Below are 12,850 nucleotides of genomic sequence, written 5' to 3'. Positions count from 1 at the left end.
GCGAGTCCCAGAAGCCGCAGGTGGTCTGCGATTCTCACAAACCGCTTCCATCTTACGTTTTAGCTCGTAAATCAGCTGATTTTGAGTACTCAAAGAACAAACCAAACCTTCACACAGACTCGGCAGATTTGCCATTGCCGAAACTGCGTCCGCTGTCTTCCTTAATAGCCCATAACATAGGAATTTGCTGATGCCAAAAAGCAGAAACCCTGCTGTCATGAATCTAATTATATAAACAACTTTGGCATCCTTCTGAGACAAAACGGAAAGACTCATCAGCTCCCAAACTCCCCACGGATCCATGACGTATCCTGCCGCGTGAATCTCAGTGGGGCATGAGGGCTCTCAGGACCCTGTCACTTTGTTGAAAGGATTTTATCGATTGCGTTGAAAGTCCAGCTAATCAGATCCATGACAGTAGTTTTCATTTCAGAAGATGTGTAATAGGAGCTCTGATACACAGACAGAGAGCAAAAAAAAAAAAAAAAGCAGGAGAATAGGAGAGGGAGAGAAAAGGCAGCCGCCTTGCACGAGAGCAAGTGCAAAAAAAAAAAAAGATGAGTGAAGGTCATCAGATACTGTCATTTACAAGCCTGGATGTTGATTCATATTAATGTGTTCACCAGAGAAACACAGTTTGTTACAGTGCGACTGGTTAATCTCTCTCTCAGAGATGTGTGCCAGGTTGCAGCCTTGTCAGCGCCAGGTCAAATCTCTGGAAGCAGAATCTTGTTTGACTACAAAGCTGGCAGCTCATCCTACACATGATGTGGGACTAATCTGACAAAGTGAGAAGAAAAATATTGTTGGTTTGAGCCATGCACTATGCACTGATCAGTCGTGACATTATTATGACCTGCTCAGTACGAAGTAGTTTAACTTTTCTGTTGCCAAACGCCACTGCGCACATGAGCATGGACAAAAAGCAATCATCTGTGGAGGGCTGTGTCATGTCTGATGTTGGGACATTTGCAGTAGATTCCCATGGGCTTCTGGGTGGGAAGGCGTTTATTTTCCACATCAAATCCCATTAAATTGGTATACTGGAAGTTCTGAAGCTGCATGAACACTTCAGACTCTTTGTGTTCCTTGAGCTCCTTTATGAGCACTTTTTTTGAGACTTGCTGCTGTCCGGCTGTTACCATGTGAAAAGTATTAGTGTGCAAAAATGCTTTGTTGTCAAAGTAACATCCCTGTGAGCACCAAGACGCAGGTTTTCCCAAGACGCTCATGCTTGTAACACAACCAACGATGTCACTGGCTTTGAGTACATTTTGTTTATGTTGCTGAGTTTTGACACGTCACCTGACAGGTTCTTTTAAAAGTACACATACTTTGTGACACTTGATGGAAACTATGCCCACTGAACAGAGAAGAGGTACATTTTCTGATAATCTAATTGTCAATTGTCATACTGCTCAGTATTGTGACTTAAACATCATGTCTTCTTGCATGGTTCAGGCTTTCTGCAGCGACAACAAAACCTATCTGCCGAGTGCCGACAGCTAATTACACTGTAGAGCTGGAATAAAATGGCTGCCATGTAAACTTTGCTAAACACAAGTTGAGTGACTGAGCTAGAAAGGCTGTGCACGAATGGCAGCTAAAAAAAAATTGTGTGAGATAAGCGGGACAGTGCAATTAGTAGTGATTTTCAAGGGACATTTCTGAGGCAGTAGTTGGAGCTTCTTTTATCCTTCCCTAATTTATCGGCCATAGCTCATAAAATGCTGCTCTGCATGTGATGACGTTATTTTATAGGAAATCTTTTTGAAGTGTGCTCAGGCACGATTCTGAACGTTTAGACGGAAATTTAAAAGTTATAAATTAGTACAAACAAAACACCATCAATGTGCTTCTGTTATTTACATTTTCTCGTTGAAAAGCTCAAGTTTAAAACCACTGCTTAGACAGTTTAATAGATGTAGCTCTGCTTTTATTTTAAGCTTGCATTCATTGTGTCAGTGGAGTGACGTGTGTGTGTGTGTGTGTGTGTTTCACCATGAGTAATGGTCTTCAACAAGCTCATAATGCGAGTGTATAAACGTGTAAAAGCTAAAACCATAGAACACCCGCTGGGGCTGTGCTGTTCAAAGTGTGTCATCTGCATCATAAACACATTTGTTTTACATTTTTAAACAGCCGACCCAGTGGCACTGGACAACCGTACATAAACACTGCCAAGCTTTTCCAGATGGCAAGCTGGGCCTTTAAATCAGCAGATTAGATTGAACACTGTGATTAACTAGAATTGGAGGGGTTTTACATCGACATGGGGGGAGGGTCAGACATCTTTTTTCTCACTTTGTGTTTGTTAACCTCAGCTGCGATGAAGTTGTGGGAGGATGTGATCATGTAAGATAACGTGTTGGTGAGTTTATTGAGGTCTGACATGCCGTGCATCTGATTCTTGCTCTGAAGGGTAACGCTGACTCCAGGCTCACATCCACTTGATGCGAAGCGAAGCATTTGACCCGCTGGTGCCCTTCGTTCTCCTTTGTAACAGATTCTCCTTCTCTGAAACAGCAGATACAAAACACCCATTATTAAATTGTTGCTCCATATTTAAAGCCCCAGCTTTCAAAAAAAAACCCCAAAAAACAAATAACACTTTACAAGTGTTATTTTAGCTTCTCCACATGTAAGCATTCAGTTGTAACACATCTGCTTCCCACAACCACACTTGTCTTAATGATAGCCTGTCAGTAAAGACAACTCAGTCACCTTTTGGTTCATTAAATATAATTACATTTGAATAAACCAAGCCTTAAAATGCATATTCCCTTCTTGTGGTGCGATAACACCAAACTAATGAGTTTTAGAAAACTGACCAGAAGGCCTCTGAGGTTAAAGGAGCTGGTAAGTGTGTCAGACAGATGTTAACTCAGCTCAGTTCAGTTGACTTTACACACTGATTCTCTGTGAACAGAAAACCTCCACAAAGCATAACCTTTAATTTAACGTTGCTGGACACTAATACGTGTCAGTCTCTTAGGCAATGGACTTCAATAGCTGAGCTGTCATGGACACACAAAGAAAACTAGAATTAATTTACTTAAGGAGACAGTACTAAGTTGCCAGATCTGGACTATTAAAAAAACCCAACAAAATAAAATCACATTGTAGTCTTCAGCAATTTCCTGCAGGATTCTTGTGTTTGTGTGGGTTTTCTCCAGGTACTACAGTTTCCTCCCACTGTCCAAAAACATGCATGTTAAAAAAATAAACCCTCAAAACTAATAACCCTAAGCAGTTTAACTCAGACATTGAAAGCCTCTTTTATATTTAATACATCAAACTTGGTGTCCTCTCATCATTTTGTTTCCTCCTGCACCGCGCATCAGTCATGCTGCATTATTAAGACTGCTGTTTGCGTGCACTTGTGTTCGTATCTGGGTTGTGTTTTAGTCTAGTAAATCAAATGCAAGTTGCACAAAACAAGATTTACTGGTTCACTTGGAAAACGGATTACTACAACAAGAAAGGTTTGGATAGGTGTACTACAGCACTGACAATGGCAGTACTTCCCTAGGTATTTAGTTTTAAACCAAAGATTTTTTGAAGCAGTGTTTAAGCTGACTACATGGGAATTTGCAGTTAGAAATAAACAACTTTCAATAAATTATTGTATGTGTATAAATAAATACATATATATATATATATGTATGTATAGATATATATATATATGTATGTATGTATATATGTATATATGTATGTATGTATATATGTATATATGTATGTATGTATATATGTATGTGTGTATGCATGTATATATGTATGTGTGTATGTATGTATATATGTATGTGTGTATGTATGTATATATGTATGTGTGTATATATGTATATATGTATGTGTATGTATATGTATATATATATGTATATATGTGTATATATATACATATATATATGTATATACTGTATATACATATATATATATATATATACATAAGTATGTATATACTTCTCTGCTGCAATCAATCTCATCGCCTCCCATTCTCCCTTCTTCTGTGTAAATAAACAATTTAAATTTAAATACTGTAATATTTTACAATATTACAGTATTTAAATTTAATTGTAGAGAAGTGCTACAGGACAGCAAAATGTTAACCCTTCACGCAGCTCTACAGCATGGAGCTGAAATGTACTTCTTGATCAATTACACTGTAACAACTGAACATAGAAGTTCTAAAATAATTTTTAAATAACTTTTAACAGTTTTTTATTGTGTAATTATAACAATTTTTACAATGTGACTTACTTTGAGTTTTAAGTTCGCATACAAAATTCGATCGGTGCATCTGGACAGCTAAGGGTTAACCCTTCATGAAGCAACACAAGCCAGCGCTCTCTTCATGAAGAGAGTAGTGGCAGAGAGCAGAGATCATGACACGCTGCAGGAGTGATCTTCTCCCTGCACCTAATGATTTAGCAGGTGCTTAATCATTTAAAATAATTGATTTTAAATAAATAATCCATGTCGCTCGTGCGGCTCATCCATCAATCAGCCAGTTGTGTGTCATGTCCAATCTTATTTGGAAAAACTGTGAAAGAACGAGTCCGCGAAAGTCGAACTGCAAAGTAGCAAGGGACTACTGTAATTAACTTTCAACTACTGATTTAACTATGGGGTTTATTTTACTTTTCATTTTAATTTAAAGGTTTTGTAAATTTTGCAGTTTATCTCTGAAGTTAAATTAAATTCATCTCCTTCCTCCTGGCGTTTCCACTGGTCTTCATCCAGTGTTTATTTGTTGATAACAGCAGATGTAACCAGGGACTTACATTACTGAATAAATGATCAGCAGGGATTTTGACTAAAGTCAAGAACTTTTTAAATGTTTTGTCAAACCTGTTGGTGTCTGATTTAACATCAAAAGCCATGGACATTCTTTAATTCTTTTTATATGAGTTTTTTTTCTGTTTGCTTTTGTCTTTTTTGTAATTCCTTTTCTTTCTTTAATACACTTTACTCCCTTCTACTGTTTTATACGTTATCACTGTCCTACTGTTACTGTTCCTCCTTTCATCCCTTTTCTAATGTCAGTCATGCTTGATGTTTCTCATTGCAAGCTGCTCCACATCTTTTACCCGACTGTTTGTGTCTTTCTCAGACAAAAGACTTCTCATCCGGGCTTGATGCCAACCAGGTTAGCCATTCTCTTTTGTTGCATCCCCAGGAGGCTTGAGATTAAAAAGAAACTGAATCTCTTTTTCATGGATGTAATACACAGAAAAGACAGTCGGCTGTCTGGAAAGTAGGGAGTGGTCAGTGACTGCATTTCTTGTTTTTTCATCTTTTTCCAGCCCTACCTGTTTTATTGACAATATCAATCTAATGAAAACACTGAATCTGGGAATTTGTTATTTTATTATTATAATAATGTGGCAATAATGGTTATTTTTGATGGAGGAGGCTTAGTCATTGAAACGTCGGAACAAAACAATTCTGGTAAAATGAAATGCTGTTTTACTTATAGTAGAAATCAGGTTGAACATGTCTAACTTAGCTACAGCAACAACAAGAAAAAGAGAGATCTTTTTAAATTACATGTTTTTTCACAAATATTAGTTTTTCTTGTTTTTTCCCTCATTGAACTACTGCTCCATTCAGTACAAGAAGGACTGTTGTTGCCTCTGGTACTTAATGTTGGTTTGCTGTTTTTTTTTTTTTTGGGCTGCTCCCTTCTTCAGGGGTCACCACAGTGAACTAACTCGCACAAAGACTTGGCAATTATTTTTACACCGGATGCCCTTCCTGACACAACCACAGACCACCGAGCTACCACAGCCCTCTGTGTGGAGGAGAGAGCTGCTGTCTAGGGTGCCCGAGGGAGCAGATGGTGGGGGTTAAGGGCCTTGCTCAAGGGCCCAGAGTGGGGCAAATGAGGGTGGAGGAAGCTGCTTCACCTCTCCCACCCACATTTTGATGTTGTCGATACAGCAGCTACAAATATTTAAGTTTAAAAATTGGTTTATAAAGGAACAAGTCCAGTCCCAGATGTGGGTTCTAGTAAACAGATGGAATATTTTAATCTCCAGAGGAAAAATGATGATGATGATTATTTGTATGTTTGCTACTTGGATTTTTAAGTCAAACTGATTAATTCAGAAATATACAAAGGAGGCTGCATGAAGACACATATCATTTTGAGAGGCCACAACTAGATACCAACAAGTATCCAGTAAGTACTGGTAAATGGAACAAGTTATAAGTGTGACCACTTATATCCTTGAAAAGATAAAATATATACATTTATTTTGTATTATCTCATAAAACATGAAGGATTGCATTGTCCCGTGTTTCATTGTAATTTTCTCCAAAACAAACAGGAGCCTTAAGGTTTAAAACTTTCTCTTTTATAAATTGTTATAGGACAGTTTATTTTAAATCCATGCTTTTAACGCCTTTTTCAGGTAAGGTTTTAATAAAGTAAAAAAAAAAAACTCCACTAAAGACTCTTTAATATAGGAAGAGTTTAATAAATATATCACTTATGCATGTTTCTCTCTAAAATAGTGCCTTTCTTAAAACAAATGTATTGAGTTATTGTTCATCATTTGTTCCTAATTGTCTTTGACTCATGTTGGGGCTGTTTGGAGTGGTCAAACATAGTTTAAAATATTTCACAGTCTGAGGATTATCTCTCTCCTGTGGTGATGGAGATACGAGTGTGACAGAAGAGAAGACAGAGGGATAAGAGAAAGGACAAAATGGTTATTTTAAAAGGACAGTTATTGTTGGAGGGTTTTCTGAAAGTTTGTGATCCAGAGAAACGGGGCACACGTAGAAGAAAAGCTACAAATAAACACAGAGATGGAAACAGAAAATTGGAATAAAGAAACAGAAGGAAAAACAGGGAGATTTGCATTGTAATCCAATGCTGAATGCTGCCTTTATGAGCGATAGTTAAAAGGACACCAAGGCATGAGTCTCTGTAACCATAGTAACTCCCCCGGAGCCCTGTGATGGACGGATAATAGAGTGAAAGAGGAGTTCCTTTTCTCTTTCCTACCCCTCCCTCCCATCTTCCCTCCCTCTCACTTGTTCTCACTTTCATTTCTCTCTTTTGCAAGTTGCTGGCTTCTCACACCTTAAAGGATTTTACTTTGATGCATCTGGCCTGGATGTTCTTTAAATTTTCTTTTTTACGTTATATGTATGCTCTGAAATGTGAACGTCATGTTGCTCCAAACAACTGTTGCCACAACTGCCTGTTGTTACCCATCTTGAGTCACTTTTATGGACTCTCTGAACTGTTTGAAGAGTTTATTTTTATGCAACCAGAAAGCTGTTTTGCATTAATGCTGAGAAAAATGTGCTCCAAAGGCACTGTCTCAGCTCGTGATTCCTTTGTCTACATTTCAGAGGCTGTGCTGTCAAACCATGGTGCTGCCCCCGAAACCAATCACCCTGAGAATATGCAGTGCTTAACTGTAAGTAAAATATTTTTTTTTACCACTTGTCCTTGTTTGTATGTCAAGCTACAATGTGAGTGGATGCAAATGAACATAAACGGCTAAAGTATTTGGAAAAGTATGCAGAACTAGATGGGAATGGTTTTTACCGATGGCTATCTTTAATAGAAGTCTTTAAGAGATTTCCCCACAGGTGCAGATTGTGTTTCCCCATTTTTTGTAGCTGCTTGTGTGTTTCACATTTTTTATTTATTGTTAAAGCATGTGTGAGCACACTTAAGGGCTAGGTCTATTTAAAACTCAAAGCAGTTGAGCCATGACATTGCATTGTGTCCAACAAAGTCATCACGCATAAGCATGTCTTCACTAAGGTTGTGACTGCACAAATTCTATGTTACGCATTCTCAGCAGCCGTAGCAACTAATTGAATTATGCAGCTGAGCTTTGAGCAGTGAACAGAGCAAAAAGTAATTTTTTGAAAGACAGTATTTGTCAAAAGGCGTTTGTGCATGTGAGCTGCATCTGAAGCAGAAAATAAGAACTGTGCAGTCAGAAAGAAGGAAGTCAGTTTTCGCTTGATTGTTCTCCAAACTTCAACGTATCTGCCTTATTTACTCTGTACATTTTGTGCATTTTCAGTTTATTTTCAATATTTCAAACTATAAACACATTTAGAGTCACGTTTTACATTTTTGAACATAAGAATGTCAAGTAGTATTAGTAAAAGAAGCAGTAATAACTGCTTTAAGTGGTTAACTCAGTCACTATTAGCATTGTAATACTTACAATAGCAAGAACAAAAATGTGTTTACTTGCAAAAGTCTTTGTGTTTTCATAAGACAAGAAATCTAAACATGCATAAAAGTATCAGGTTCTAATGCATTGAAAGAATAATGTAGGACTTTTCATCAGCACAAAACAGGAAAAGTGTGTTTTTCCTATTGGCTTATGATTTTATTGTTTATATTGTTTTCTGTCTTGTTTTTTATATCCTGCTTAATAGTTATGCCAAATATGAGACATACTGTAATCTGCTAATATAATGACTTCTTATGTCAAGTGATTTTTAAGAGCTTGCCTGCAACCTACAAAGCATGCGCCTAAATCAGACACAGAGGGCTTAATTTAGAATAAGAAACTCTTGGATCTGTTTAAAAGAATTGACAGCTAGTTATAGCTTGATGTAGGTATTTGAAAAGCAGTTTTTTTTTCTTGAGGCTAAAATCACTGGTTTTTAAAACCTGTTAGCTAAAGTTTAATCACTTGTCCCACATTATTATCTATTGTGAATTAACAGTTCACAAACCAGCCACTAGGGAGAACAAGCCAGTGTATCTCTTGTGCCTGTCCCAAGCCCGTGTAAATGTGAGTGTTGTCAGGAAGGACATCCGATGTAAAACACTTTTGCCAAAACTATAATGCGAGTTCATCAAAGCAAAACCATATCGTATTGGTCGAGACCCGGGTTAACAATGACCGCCACCGGTGCTGTTGACAAACGTGGTGCAGGCGGAAAGTGTGCTGCTGTTTGTTGAAGACTACGAGGAGGGAAACATGTCAGAAGACAGAGGGAGAGCTAAACATTGTCAGTGGTTATGCTCCACAGGTTGGATGTGATGTGGAGGAGAAAGATAAATTTTGGACAGATCTGGATGAAGTGATAGAGAGTATTCCAAGGGAGGAGAGAGTGGTGACTTGAGAAGACCTGAAGGGACATGTTGGTGAAGGAAACAGAGGGGATGAGGAAGTGATGGGTAGGTTTGGTGTCAAGGAAAAACAAGAAAGGACAGATGGTGTTGGATTTTGCCAATAGAATGGAAATGGCTGTAGTCAACACTTATTTCCAAAAGAAGGAGGAACATAGAGAGACCTATAAGAGTGGAGGAAGGAGTACGCAGGTAGACTACATTCTGTGTAGAAGCGGAAACCTGAGGGAGATTGGAGACTGTAAGGTTGTGGCAGGGGAGAGTGTGTCCAGACAGCATCGGTTGGTTGTGTGTAGAATGACTGTTGTTGTGAAGAAGAGAAAAAGAGTAAAATCAGAGAAGAAGACCAAATGGTGGAAGTTGAAGAAGGAAGAATGTTGTGAGAAATTCAGAGAGGAGCTGTTGAAGGCTCTGGGTGGTAAGAAAGAGTTTCCAAATGACTGGGCTACTACAGCAACAGTAATTAGAGAGACAGGTAAGAAGGTACTTGGTGTGTCATCTGGACAGAGAATGGATGATAAGGAAACCTTGTGGTGGAATAGTGAAGTACACAAAGCTATTCAAAGAAAGAAGTTAGCCAAGAAGAAATATAACAATGAGAGTACTGAAGAGAGGAAACATGACTATAAGGGGATGCAGTGTAGATCATAGAGGGAGGTGACAAAGGCAAAGCAGAAGGCATATAATGAGTTGTATGGGAGGCAGAACACTGAAGAGTGTGAGAAGGACTTGTACCGATTGACGAGACAGAGGAATCAGGCTGGAAAGGATGTGCAGCAGGTTAGGCTTGTTAAAGATAGGAATGGTAATGTTCTAACAAGTGAGGAGAGTGTGACGGGAAGATGGAAAGAGTACTTTAAAGAGCTAATGAATGAAGAGAACGAAAGAGAAAGAAGAGTAGATGTCATGGAAACTGTGGCCCAGGAAGTGGGAAAGATTAGTGAGGGTGAAGTCCAGAAAGCTCTGAAAAGAATGCAGGGGAAGGCAGTAGGACCTGATGACATACCAGTGAATGTTTGGAAATGTCTTGGAGAGATGGCAGTGAGATTTTTGACTCAAATATTCAATAGCATATTTGAGGGTGAGAAAATGCCTGAGGAATAGAGAAGTGTGCTGGTGCCGATTTTTAAGAACAAGGGTGATATACAGAGTTGTAGCAACTACAGGGGAATTAAGTTGATGAGCCACACGATGAAGATCTGGGAGAGAGTTGTGGAAGCAAGACTTCGACGAGAGGTGACTATCTGTGAGCAGCAGTATGGTTTCATGCCAAGAAAGAGCACCACAGACGCCATCTTTGCTTTGAGGGTGGTGATGGAGAAGTACAGAGAGGATCAGAAAGAACTTCATTGTGTTATTGTGAATTTAGAAAAAAACATATGGTGGGGTACTGAGGGAAGAGGTGTGGTATTGCATGAGGAAATCTGGAGTGGCAGAAAAGTATGTTAGACTGGTTCAGGACATGTAAGAGGACAGCAGGACAGTGGTGAGATGTGCTGTAGGAGTGACAGATAGCTTCAAGGTGGAGGTGGGATTGCATCAAGGGTCGGCTCTGAGCCCCTTCTTGTTTGTTCTGGTGATGGACCGACTAACAAATGAGGTCAGGCAGAAATTTCCGTGGACTATGATGTTTGCAGACGACATTGTGATCTGTGGTGAGAACAGGGAACAGGTGGAGGAGAACTTGGAGAGGTGGATGTATGCACTTGAAAGAAGAGGAATGAAAGTCAGCCGTAGTAAGACACAGTACATGTGTGTGAATGAGAGGGAGGCCAGTGGAACAGTGAGGCTACAAGGAGCAGAGGTCACAAAGGTGCAGGACTTCAAGTACTTCAGATCCACTGTCCAAGAAAATGAGGACTGTGGTAAACAGGTGAAAAAGAGTGTCCAGGCAGGATGGAGTGGATGGAGAAAAGTTTCAGGAGTGATTTGCAACAAAAGGGTGTCAGCAAAGGTCAAAGGAACAATTTTATAGAGCAGTGGTGAGACCAGCTATTTTATGTGGTCTGGAGACAGTGGCACTGACAAAAATAAAGGAGAAAGAACTGGAAGTGGCAGAAATGAATATGTTAAAGTTCTCCTTAGGAGTGACAAGGTTGGATAAGATTAGGAATTAGATCATCAGAGGTACAGCACAGGTTGAACAACTGGGAGATAAAGTGAGAGACTCCAGACTGGGATGGTTTGGACATGTCAAGAGGAGGGACAGTGGGTATATTGGTAGAAGGATGTTAGAAATGCCAGGAAAAAGACAAAGAGGAGATATATGGATGCAGTTAGAGGACATAGAGGTAGTTGGAGTGAGGACAGAGGATGCAGAGGACAGAGTGAGATGGAGGAGGATGACTCGCTGTGGCAAACACTCAAGAGGGAAAAGCCGAAAGAAAAAGAAGAAGTGAATTAAAAGTTCACTAAAAGAATAGTGATTCTCTGTTTTGTAAGATTTAAAATATTGTATCGTCACAATTCAGATTTTTCATCACAGCTTAGTAACATTAACTAATTAACTTAAACACATAGTACAAACCGGCTGCAACTTCTAGTTCATTGCGTAAACTGTGATTTTAAAGTGTAATTATTTTGATCCATCAACAAAGTCCATGCTCAATGGACTTTGTTAGACAATGGACATTGAACTCAACGATCCATCTTTGTTGAAAGTTTGATGGTAAAAGTTGAGTAGTACGGAAAAGACATATTCTATCCTCCCAGTTTTTTTTTTTTTGTGTTGCAGGGATGATTCAGCTATTTGTGGTGAGTCAGCTATTGATGGTACTCCTGTGGATCTAGTAATGCTACACAAGGGAAGGATGCTACACAGCATTTATTGCTCTTCAACCCAATAAAAACATTAAGTAGGATGCAAAATAACTGCACAATAATTCAGTCTGGGCAGTTTCATAATGAAACACAAACCCAAAGGAAACAAGCAGCCTTGCCCTGCTGTGCTTTAATGCAATCTCTTGTTGACCTTTTTTTTTTTCATCCTGACCTTTTACTCCTGCAGACACTCACTCTGTCAAAACATCATCTGACTTTGCTGCTTTCTGAGAATGGTGCCACTTGATTCTAAACATGTGCCATTTGGTTGAACTGTAAACCGCTGGCACTTTTCTTGTAATACACATCCATCCATCAATTTTCTTTACCTGCTTTTTCTTTCTGGGTCATGGACAGCTGGTGCCTATTTCCAGTAGTAACTACTGTATGTGGAAGGCTGGATACACACTGGACAGGTCGCAAGTCCATCACAGGACCACATAGAAACAAACAAAACACAAATTAGTGTAAAATCCACTTTGACATTGAAATAAATCTTAGCATTTCACATTCGCCTGGCTTTAAATATTGCTATTTCTAATTCCTAATATAATGCCAAAGCAGGTTTATATAAAGCAGAATTATTTATGGAGACCTTTTACTTTAGTTATAATCATGTGGTCATTTACTTTTTGTGGAAATTGGCACCTAACTTGGCTTCAGTGTCAGCTGAGCGCCTTTTTGTTGAGTAGTATGACTTTGAAACACTTTTGTGTTGCTTCGTGGAAACACTCCAGAATATGAACTTTTAAAAAGCAGCAGTCCTGTGGGGTTTCTGTGTAATTTATAAACCTTACTGTGCAGGATTACAAGAACCTCTTGCTCTCTTTGTGGGTGTAATGTAGATTGAGCTCACAAAAACATTAATTAGTTTTTTAATGTTTTAGGTAGTTTTCTTACTATGTTTTA

The 12,850-nt window shown here is 38.8% G+C and overlaps 1 protein-coding gene across 1 annotated transcript in view; it reads left to right on the top strand.

The window, feature by feature from the left end:
• The window catches only part of rgs3a (regulator of G protein signaling 3a), a 140,193-nt gene that overhangs the window by 28,357 nt on the left and 98,986 nt on the right, over positions 1–12,850 (top strand). The window contains exon 8 of the mRNA XM_037692167.1: positions 7,366–7,433. Within this exon, the coding sequence (XP_037548095.1) occupies positions 7,366–7,433 (68 nt within the window). The remainder of the gene's footprint in view (positions 1–7,365; positions 7,434–12,850) is intronic.

Source organism: Nematolebias whitei, chromosome 18, assembly GCF_014905685.2.
Source record: "Nematolebias whitei isolate Nwh7 chromosome 18, NemWhi1, whole genome shotgun sequence".
Lineage (NCBI taxonomy): Eukaryota > Metazoa > Chordata > Actinopteri > Cyprinodontiformes > Rivulidae > Nematolebias > Nematolebias whitei.
This window is presented reverse-complemented; position numbering and strand designations above follow the sequence as displayed.